The sequence below is a fragment of the Halyomorpha halys genome, unplaced genomic scaffold (genome assembly GCF_000696795.3).
Source record: "Halyomorpha halys isolate HHAL.00 unplaced genomic scaffold, Hhal_1.1 Scaffold579.1, whole genome shotgun sequence".
Classification (NCBI taxonomy): domain Eukaryota; kingdom Metazoa; phylum Arthropoda; class Insecta; order Hemiptera; family Pentatomidae; genus Halyomorpha; species Halyomorpha halys.
Window position 1 is genome coordinate 150,215 of NW_027112775.1, and position 12,278 is coordinate 162,492.

The 12,278-nt window shown below is 29.6% G+C and overlaps 1 protein-coding gene across 1 annotated transcript in view; it reads left to right on the forward strand.

The window, feature by feature from the left end:
• The window catches only part of LOC106684417 (metabotropic glycine receptor), a gene marked incomplete in the record, with an annotated part of 252,339 nt that overhangs the window by 52,178 nt on the left and 187,883 nt on the right, over nt 1–12,278 (forward strand). The window contains 1 exon segment of the mRNA XM_067050546.1: nt 4,410–4,553. Within this exon segment, the coding sequence (XP_066906647.1) occupies nt 4,410–4,553 (144 nt within the window).

Consider the following 12,278-nt stretch of genomic DNA (forward strand, 5'->3'; position numbering starts at 1 on the left):
TATTTAGTTTCTTCCACATTTCAACCTGAAGCATCAGATCCACACCCCACTGCCTCCAGCATCTTAGCTGTAAATAGTTAATGATGTTGCCCATTTGGGGCAGTGTCGTATTCGTTTCCATTAGCTTCCAGAAACATCTCTGTCTTATACTTCAAATGAAGACGTACTATACTGCATCAGAGCTGATAATAAATATAGTATGGTATTCTCCTGATGTTTTTTTTTTTTCTCTCTTGAATTCCGAAGATAAATTTCCTTCTTTATTTATCTTATTCCGTCCATAAAGCAATAAACGGTTCGCACAATAAAAAATATATATTAAAATTTACAGAATCGTTTTTAATAATTGAAAAATATCGCCTACTAGATCTAATAATATCATACATCCAAAACTCTAATATTCAGAAAGGTAATGATTTGTACTATGTTTATTCTTTTTTTTTCCAAATTTCAAAAAACCTTATCTATTGATAGATATTACAAACTGACACACCGTTGTGGGCAATAGGTAATAGTGATGAATAATAAATATTATTATGAAAAATAAATAAATGAAAGAAAAAACAATATATGTACTCTTGAAAATGTTAAATGTGTATTCATGTTTTTAGTTTTCTGATTGGTTCATCAAAATCATCCACTAGCCCAAACGTAAAGTATTCACACGAGGTCATATTTTAGTGTTGAGGCTATACCAGTTAGGCCCGTTGTTGCCTGTGTGAATGAAACAAGGACCCTTAAATACCATTATTTTAGAAATAATCTGTGATTGGGTGTTACCTTTATACAAGCAATTAGTTGAAGCGAATTTATAAGGAATCCAACTTCAGCCTCCTTGAAAGGGTTTATAAGTCCAAAATGTTAGACTATGTATAAATAGTCATGAAGAAGACGTATCTTGAATCATCTGGTGGCTTGTGACACACAAGGAGTGAAAGGAGATTTGATTCATTTAATGAAGGAATTTAATAAAGGAAAAATGTAATCACATCTGTTTTCCATTTATTTTATTTTCTTAATGACTAGCACATATAACATTTCGTGTAACCAACATCTTCTTTTTTTATCCATAATGTATTAAACTCCTCATAGTAATTAGTAATTTTGTGCAAATGTTCGGAGAGTTCCCATGGTTGTCCCGGAAGCATTCAAAGTTCAGAAGAACTTTTGGGAGAGTTTAGACCGAAGTTGTACGCCTAGTTACTCCCTGCTTCACACTCCAAACAGTCATTCAGTCCTAGCTCTAATGCATAATTGTTTCAAATGATATATGAGCTTGCAAAGCACCGAAAGGCATCAATCAGCCGTTAACTTCAACTCAACTTCGATGGTTCGGAATTGGAGCTTTGTTAACTCAAATAATTCAATTAAGTTTTTAAAAATAAGTCTTGGTGATGTGACGGCCGGGTGGGTTGGGACGTAGGACCCAAAGCGCCCGGATTGGAACGTTGTTTGTTTGATTCCCACCTGGGGGAGTTATTATTTATTTCTCAGCGGTCTCGAGAAATAAATCTTGAGACCTTGGTTACACTACAAGATCCCAAGAGGAGAAAAAAGGCAGTTATTTCACCCCAATTTTTGATTACTTAATTGAAAACTAGGTATAATTACTAGCAAAAATTGATGAGTCTGCCAAGTATAGGTAGGGGGAATAAAAAATGGCGGCTGTTTCAAAACCTTAAAGAAACATTAATTTTTCATTCGGAGCTCTATATCTTAAAAACTACTAACACTAAAAAATGTAAGAGAACATTATTTAAAGTAGAGTAAATTTGCTAAAATCTAAGCCCTAATAGAGCTATTTAGCTATTTAAGTTTAATAGTTCTCAAGATATTGCTTTTTAAAAACCAACATTTCATAAATATGTTGTATGGAACGTACTGAAAGATCAGTAGTTAATGTATTTATTTTGAAAAATCTATATCTCAAAAACCATTTGCCGTACAGATGTTTATTAGCACTCAAATTAAAGATAGTTTAATGAGCTATAAAGTGGTTTATGACGTTTATTTTCGTAGGAGTAGTAGTTTTCTTGAAATTTGCTAAAATAAATTGATTTATTGTTGTTCGGACAAATTTTCATTTACCAAATTTATATTCATATGAGAATATTATAAAAACTACTATCTCTACGAAGTTAAGTGTCATAAACTATTTTATAGTAAGTTAAATTTCCTTTATTTTGAGTGTTGGCAGACATGAGTCTTATGAGTCTAGAAATATATTTTTTCAAAAATCCAGCATTTAATATGAACAACTAGAAATTAACATTTTGTAAGCTTATTTGGTTAAATATCATAAATACTACTACTCCTACAAAGATAAACATCATAACCTACTTTATAGTACATTAAACTAGCTTTAATTTGATTGCTAATAGACATCTGTACGTGACATAATTCCTGATATAGATTTCTCAAAATAAATTAACTAACTACTGATCTTTCAGTAGATTTTTACGAAATGTTGCTTTTTAAAAAGCTATATCTCGAGAACTATTAGACATTAATATCTTATTAGGGCTAATATTTTAGCAAATTTGCTCTTCTTTAAATAATGTTCTTTTAGATGTTCTAATTTTGTAGGTAGTTTTTATGATATAGTGCTCCGATTGAAAAATTAATGGTTTTTTAAAGGTGTTGAAACAGCCACCATTTTTTATCCCCCCTGCCTATACTTGGCAGACTCATCAATTTTAACAATTAATTATACATAGTTTTCATTAAAGTAATCAAAAATTGGGGTGAGATAACTGCCTTTTTTTCTTCCCGGCTCTTCTCTATTAGTACGCGGCGGCAACTCCAAGGTAGTCGCCAGGGATTGGCAAAAAAGGACAACTTGCCGTATTAGTTCTCCTCACCAAATACCAATACTAATACAAAAAATAATTCTCCAAAATATATATTTCTTGATATCAGACGAGGTTTAGTGACTCTGAACATTAAACAAATGTCGAACCTTTCTCTTCGGGTTGTTAGTTGAAGTTTTTATGACCAAAAATATAATTTTATCAAAATAATTAACCATAAAGTAAAGTTACATTTTATATTTGGGGAAAGAGTCAAGAAGCTCATTTCAAGCAAGATGAAAATAACAATAATCGTCAATCCTTGAGATAAATTTGAAATTTCCACAGATTCAAAAGAAAGAATTGCTTCTTTAAAACTTCACTATAACAACATTAATCAGAGATTTTCGTTTACTTAAGAAGCATTTGGTTATCAGAAATTGTGAATTTATTTCTTTAGTGTGTATATCTATCATATATCAGACTTCCATTTTTGCAGATATCTTCTCCAATCTCGATAAAAGAAATCTTTTTGAGTTACTCCCTTTTTTCTATATTAATTGATTTTTCTCTTAAGTATTTTTTATACTTTTTTTTTAAAATAATGCTTCAAGAGTAGAGATGGTGATTTAGCTCTCAAATAGTATTATATCATTACTTAAGCAATATGTTCGCGATTTCTTTTTACGATATAGATTTAATACAACCGCAAATGTAATTAGCTGACTTTTTTTTTTTTTATGGAGTCGTTTAGAACTAAACCAGGAATCTAGGAAATTGAAAATTTCACAGTATCCTGAGAAATGAAATTTTCGATAAGGTTTTTACATTTTTTTTTTCATTGGCATGTTCATTTTGAAAGGAATGGAAATACAACTGTCTGAGCGTAACGCTATAAATGTATTAATTAGTAAATTACATAAGAAAAATTTTTATCCACTCACCAAATAGTTGATCAATTAAAATCAGCTTAAGGTGAACTATTTAATGAAATTTCTTTTATTAGAAAGGTGAAAATTTTTTTTGAGGGGATAATTAACATGTAATACTCATAATATACCTTTCACATGACACTTGCTTTAACTGATGTAGAAAAAAAAAGTAAGTGAAAATTTTATCGGAACAAAAATGTATTTCTAAAAACCATATTAGAAATTTTAATACACTTGCGGGAAGTTATTGATATATTCTAATAAACGATCAACGACATTAATTTGGACGATAAAATAAATAACAAATTCATTAAAAAGACTATGATATAGGTATGATTAAACATTAAACCTATTAATAAATAAGTTTTCATGAAAGAAAATATCAAATTTTCAATCAATATAAATATACACAAAATCAAACCATTGTTATTTTAAATTATCATAGGCCACATCGTGCGCCGTACTGTGCAGTGCAGTCTATAAATTATATTTTATTTAATTTTTAGCGTTGTCATCTCAACTTCTTGATACATGGGTCCGACTCCTCGAAAAAAATTAAAATTCGATTTGAATTTTTTTTTTATTTAATATTCATATTAAGACATTATTTGAATTTTAAAACATATATTTGAATAAGATTGATTAATCCGATATTAATGATGAATTTTTGGTTTTTTGTTTGTTTCAGTGCATTCCTGTACCGGGTTTAGGATTCAGAAGAGGCAGTTACCAGTGCATCTGCAAGAGGGGTTTCTATTTTCCGGACATAAGAGCAGTACACAGATTTTTCAATGGGTCTCTGATTGAAGAGGAGTACGAAAAACTGATGTTGGTAAGTCTTAGTTCATGACAAAATAATATAACAGAAAATATTTTATTTAATTTTTTTTTAGTTTTAAGAGTATAATATGAAAACTTATAAACAATATTTCTTAATACAGTTTGTAAATTAAGAAGAAAAAAAAACTTCCTGATAAGTCTTATTTTGTATTCACTTCTCCTTTGACGAAACCGTCCCAACCATAGTCCCCAACCCGGACAAAAGCCAACATTCATGAGCAAGTAGTGTTTTTTACTCTATGAATTTTATATCATCTCCGTTTATAAACCCGCCACTAGCAAGTGAAGTTTACCTTTTGACTCAGCAATTTACACTCCATTCCCTTCCCGGCGGAGTAATATCTCCTACTCCTCTTTGACAACATGACATAATCTCGTTGGTGTTTATTAAAAATTACCCCATTACTTGATATTCTATTTTTTAAGAGCTCAAAATAATCACTTGTGGAAATAACCATTTATCATTTGTGTTTGAAGGTTTAAATTGTTTGAATCAAAAACAATAATAATTGTAGCTTGTTGTTATTATTTTTTTTTTTCTTGGCTTAGGTAAAAAAAAAAAAAATTTAACACAGACTGTAATTCTCTAAAGATTATAGAGTTTAATAACAGACTATTAATTTTAAACGCTAATGCACTAATTATTAAACTTCAAAACAATATAATTCAACTTAGCAGAAATAGATGTGAGGTGAAAAAAATCCCTCAATGACGTAGTTCGAACTTGTTTATTTTTTGTATCTTTTTGACTTAAAACAGTTTTAAAAACTCCAAGCCTAGGAAACAGGTTATTTTTTTCAAAAATCATTTTAAAAAATCTTGTGTAGTATTAATTCACAGAACATTTCATGCTGAATTTGAAACCTATCTAAAGTACAATGAAAATTAATATAATATTTTTTAAAGTAATATAAATTAACTTAGAGCTGTCATATAGTTCTTTACGTACTATTCCCTAAACACAGTTTTTCAATTTTTTTTTCTTTGAAAAAACAAGAAATCAACATTCTGTGAATTTATTTTGGTAAATATCTTTGGAACCTACAACGAGCGACAATAATCAGATAAACTTTAAAACATATTTTATTAATTTTTATTGTGCAGAAAATAACTTTAAAGATGTTAAACGCTTAGTGAAAAATGATCGAATAATTTAGGCTATTATTTTTTTTGCCAGCCTTTTTGTTATTTATTTCATTTTTTTAAAACAATTAGCATGTACGTTTCTGTAAAATGATCCTGCACAAGATTTTTTAGAATATTCAAGATGGCGGCCAAAAAAGGCACTTTGCAGGAATAGATTTTTAAAAAAATTATTTATTACCTGGCCTGGTTGGCCTGACATATTAATAGTAACATATTGTTTTTTTTTTTTGTTTTTTTTACATTTTATAATAAAGGGAAATACAGCTTCGTGCAATAGACACCGCTAACTACATACAATGCCATTATCATTGAAAATTATAAAAAAATTAATACAAATATTAATAGTTGTATAATTAAGAATGAAAGAAAAAACAAAAACAAAATAAATAATATTTATAGGATCATTAAACACATAATTAACTTATCATATATTTTTCTAGTCTTATAGGAGCCAGTATTCTATATATTATAAGAGCCCAAGAGGAGAAAAAAAGCAGTTATCCCACCTCAATTTTTGATTACTTTAATGAAAACTATGTATAATTACTAGTCAAAATTGATGAGTCTCCCAAGTATAGGTAAGGGAACTAAAAAATGGCGGCTGTTTCAACAGAAAAAAAAAAATTCATTCGGAGCTCTATATCTTAAAAGTAGCTCAACACGAGAAAACCTAAGAGAACATCATTTAAGGTAGAGTAAATTTTTCTAAAATATGAGCCCTAATAGAGTTATTTACGTTCAATAGTTCTCGAGATATAGCTTTCTGAAAAGCAACATTTCATAAAAATGTTGTATGAAACGCACTGAAATATCAGTAGTTAGTGAATTTATTTTGGTAAATCTACATCCCAAAAACCATTTGCCGTACAGATATCTGTTAGCATTCAAATTAAAGCTAGTTTAATGAGCTATAAAGTAGTCTAAGACGTTTATTTTCTTAGGAGTAGTAGTTTTCATGAAATTTGCTAAAATAAATTGATTTATAGTTGCTCGGACAAATTATCGTTTGCTAAATTTATATTCATATGTGAATATTATAAAAACGACCACCCCTACGAAGATAAGTGTCTTAAACTACTTTATAGTAAGTTAAATTTCCTTTATTTTGAGTGTTGGCAGACATATGTGCGTCTTATGGATCTATAAATATATTTTTTCTAAAATCCAGCATTTTATACGAACAACTAGAAATTAACATTTTGTGAGTTTATTTTGTCAAATATCATAAAACTACTACTTCTACAATGAAAAACATTATTAACTGTTTTATAGCACATTTAACTAGCTTTAATTTGAGTGCTGGCAGACATCTGTATGTCTAATGGTTTCTGAAATAAAGTTTTTCATAAATCAAACTTATTGTCCGAATAACTATAAATCAATTTATTTTAGCAAATAACATGAAAACTACTATTCCTAATAAGGTAAAAGTCATAAACAACTTTATAGTACAATTATTTAGCTTTAATTTGAGTGATAATAGACATTTGTACGTCGAATGGTTATTGAGATATAGATTTCTCAAAATAGATTCACTAACTATTGATATTTCCGTACATTTTTATGAAATGTTGCTTTTTAAAAAGCTATATCTCGAGAACTATTGGACGTAAATAGCTCATATTTCAGCAAATTTACTCATCTATAAAAAATCTTCTTTCAGATTTTCCAGTGTTGTTGGTAGTTTTTAAGATATATAGTTCCGAATGAAAACTTTACTTGGCAGACTCATCAGTTTTTACTAGTGATTATACATAGTTTTCATTAAAGTAATAAAAAATTTGGGTGAGATAACTGCCTTTTTTTCTTCCCGGCTCTTGTACTAATACTTTTTAGGAGCACCAATGAAAGGCAAATTGGTCAAGGGGCGAAGATATTTGACGATTGAATGAAGAGGTATTTTCCCATAAGAAAAAGATAAAACCTTCATGAAACGCTTTCTTGTAAAGAAACTTAATCCATCGGAAATTTAAATTTTCATTTTTAGGCTAGAGCACTCCAATTTAAGGAATGAGCATTATATCGCTTATATTTCTGATAAATATAAGAGAAGAGATCTAATGCAAGAATACTCGAAAGTATAAACTAGAACACCATTCAAAATCAAAATTAAGTGATAAAGTTTTTAAGGAATAGTGTATATGATAAATGATTTTGATTTTGTTTTAAGTGAATATTGACTAATTAGAAATTGATGTTTTGACTGGGCAGAATAGCCTGCATGGAGTTAGAGTTTTTAAATTATATAATTTAAAAATAGTATTAAGTAGATTGTCCCTGAAGATGGCCGGATTGGCCGAAACGTCGGACTTGGAGAAAAATAAAAGATTTTGAGACTAAAATGGATATAAATTTTTTTTTTTATTTTTTTTTTAAATTATTTATTTAATGTAATTTACAACTGTACAAAATAATACAATAGGTAAATATGTAGTATGTTTCATATAAACTTGAAAATCTTGAGAAGGAACCACCCATTGGTGGTACTTCAAACATTAATTTAAATTAGAATGTCCCGTGGCCATCTTCTTTTCAGACGCCTCGGAGGATTATCAGGGATTGTTAAGGATGAAAGATTAAGAATTAATGGGTTAGGATGGTCAAGGAGTTTGGAATGAAAAGACGCATATCTGTTCTGGGTCAAATCTCCAACGAATGGGATGTTAAGGTCTTTGTGAATGAGTTTATTTGTGACGTAATAAGGAGCATCAAGGATTTTACGTAGGATTTTGGATTGTAACGATTGGATGCGGGAAGAATTTGTTTGTAGTGAATGGGAAGTTTAGAGCGGTTGACAAGTAAGTGTTGTAGCAATCCGAATCTACGAGGAGTTTCTTGTAGTTTCAGTCTTGTGTGTGGATTCCAAGTAAGTCTCTTCAATAATTTAAATAATGTAGTTTTAACAATTTTAAACTATGAGTGTATAGATGACATGAATTCGAAATGGAAATTTTAGAAAATGACAAATGTGTGGTAAATATGATTACAAGAATTTTAAATATACACATATAACAAATATAAAAGTTGTTGATAGGATCGTTATAACTTTAGGATACAAAGGTAAATAAGTATAAGAAAATTGTTCCGGAACGTTGTACAAGCAAAATATAGTTTATATTCTATTTGGAAGTTTTTTCACCTTAAAAATAATATAATCAACTTCCTAAAAAGAAAATCAAGAATAAATTTATACATATTTATGAGAAATGATGTATTAACGTTAGATAATAAACATAACTAATAAACTTGGCTGTGGTTTCTTTTGAGTATTTTTAATTTAAGGACATTTAATTGAGAAAATTGAAAACTCTCTTGGCATAAAATGTTTTCATCCCAGTAGTTCACCGGAGGTTGAACAATCCTCTTCAAATTTTCCATTCCACTTTTTGTTGCAGTTTATAAACATTTTAATTGGTTTCATTTTGATTGCCACTTCACTTCCTCGATGTTGAATGGCTCCGGGAACCGTTCTACAAGTAAATTTAGCTTTATTAAATAAAACGATGTTTTAATTATCGCTTGAAAGTTGGACTGACTTCTATATTCTTTAGGAACACTAATTAAAGGCGAATTTGATTAAGGAGCAAAGATATTTCCGAAAACTTTTAATGGAGAGGTATTTTCTTAGAAGGAAAAAAAAATACTCCCTCATGAAACGCTTTATTGTAAAGACACTTAACCGATCGATTTTTTTTTTTATATGCTTCAGCCTTCCGATCACTCAAAAGCTTGGCATTATTACCCTTCATCGTATCCCAACGCCAGAGGAGACAATCAAAATTAATTAATAAACATATCGAGTTAATAACTGATAGGGTATGCTGGTTTTTATATACTTTTTTTTTTTTTTAAGTTATTACCTATGTAACCGAACTAGCCCGAACCCGATATTATTCCTTCCATAATAAACTCCCTAACCACCCAAACCCACTAGTTTCTAACCTTGCTTCCTTTTCCATTCCTGGTAATCCTCCGAGCTGCCTGAAAAGAAGATGGCCTCGCGACCTTATATTGTAAACTGTTTTTAGAGTTCTACTACTGGGTAGTTTCTCTACATCCTGTATCATATCATTATGTCATTATGATCAAATTTACTTGTCGTATTTTTTTATACAGTTGTAAATATCAATTAATATATAAATAAAAAAAAAGAAGTTATTACCAATAGTTATTCAATAGTAGTCGATGCATGAGTGAAAAATAACTAACAACTATTCGATAATATTTAACAAAGTCCCCAATCAATTAATAGTAATATACTATTTATGAATGGGTTGCAAATAATGAACTAAGGCTTAATTTTGAAAAACCTAAAGGCATTCTCATAGGTTCCTCTTACCTCTTAATTCCCTTCCTTAATACTCCCTTCTATACCACAATTGCCCAACAATTCAATTCCACAACTCAGTTATAATAGTACAAGAGCCCAAGAGAAGAAAAAAGACAGTTCTCTCTCTAATATCTCACCCCAATTTTTGATTACTTTAATGAAAACTATGTATAATTAATAGTCAAAATGGGTGAGTCTGCCAAGTATAGGTAGGGGGAATAAAAAATGGCGACTGTTTCAAAGCGATAAAAAAAAAAATAATTTTTCATTCGGAGCTCTATATCTTAAAAAGTAGGAACAACACAACAAAACCTAAGAGAACGTCATTTAAAGAAGAGTAAATTTGCTAAAATATGAGTCCTATTAGAGTTATTTACGTTCAATAGTTTTCGAGATATAGCTTTTTAAAAATCAACATTTCATATGTTGAAGAAATAATTCTTTCATTCACAAGTATTTCATCTCTTGTGTTTATACTTTTGTCTACCTTCCGTTATCACTTTGATGTTATTATTGCCACTTGTTTATGTTATGCCCTCTCTTACCTCGCCACCTATACTCAATTCAGTTTTGCTCTGGCCTCCTCGCAACGATAATGCTGAGCATTTCTCTCACCAATAAACTCCTAACATGATATCTTTGTTTTTCTGATTGTGAGCATCTTGCTCACCGAGACACCTCCTGCGTTTCTTACTTTATCAGCCGAAGCAAGAAGATGCTTAGATCTTTTACAAAATCTGGATTCTTCAGCCCCTGATGGAAATGCTACAATTTACAATTTCAATTTCAAATTGCACTGCAAGAGACTTACTTGGAATCCACATACAAGATTAAAACGACAATAAACTGCTCGTAGATTTCAATTGCTACAGCATCTACTGGAAAACGCTCTAAACTTCCCATTTACTACAAAAATTTATTATACACTATGATAATCAGACCAATTTAGACATATTGAAATGAGCTCTGAGGCTCTATCAAACTATCAAAGTCCTCCCGCATCCAATCCTCACAATCCAAATTCTTTACGTTACAAATAAACTCATCCACAAAGACTTTAGCATCCCATTCATTGCAGCTTTGGCCATACAGATATGCGTATTTTCATTCCAAACTTCTTACTCATCCTAACTCATTAGTTCTTAATCTCTCATCCTTAACAATCCCTGATAATCCAACGAGGCGTCTGAAGAGAAGATGGCCACGGGACCTTCTAATTTAAAATAATGCTTGAAGTACCACCAATGGGTGGTTCCTCTCCAAGATTTTCAAGTGTAAATGAAACATTTCACATACTTACTTATTGTGTTTATTATTTTGTACAGATTTAAATTACATTAAATAAATAAATAAAATTGCACAGCAAGTAATCGTAAAGATTTTTGTCAATATCACATCCAATCATATAATTAAAATCGTAAAAATCGTCTACCATGAGTATTTGTAATACGAGTATTTATTAATATCAAGTTTGAAACTTCAGCACTTCTTATATTTTAAATATTATTCTTCTATGTCAATTCAATGATTGGGGTATGTTAAAAAATATTGGTATTTTGCGAGGATGTAATATAGTAATAATGTGAAAACATTTTTAGGTCACCTTGAAAATGGCCTAAGGGCCGAAACCTTTTAAAATAAAAATTTGAGAGTAATTTGGATGATTGAAGTTGGTTTTATTATTAATATAAACCACTCTCAACCAAGTGAGAAAAAAAGAAATGCTTTATTTAACCATGGTGCCCAAATACATTGGGTTGCTACAATACACAGCATACCAATCAAATCATGATCGGACATATATACATGATATAACATAAAATACATTTTTCCTACCTTTTCCTTTACAATCAATACTCGTTAACACACTAAATACAAATATGTTAATTTTTTTTTCTATTTCACAATTTCATTCCATTTGAAAATTTTATCTCATTTAATTGACAATTTTATTCTCACTATTTCATTTTCTCAGACCTTCCCTATGCAGTGATCCACTACCCACGGTCAATCCGTTAAACAAATTAAACGAATTTATTATTAGAGAGCAATGTAAAATCAAACCAAAGAGATGATAGTCAAAACAATAGATCAGTATACAAATAAATAAATTAATTTAAAAAAAACTAATTTATAGATTTAAAGAGAAAATCGAAAAAAGTTAGTTAAATGAAATACTTAAATGAATAATTAAGTTAAAAGGAATAATTTAATGAATAAATAGGTTAAGGGAATAAATAA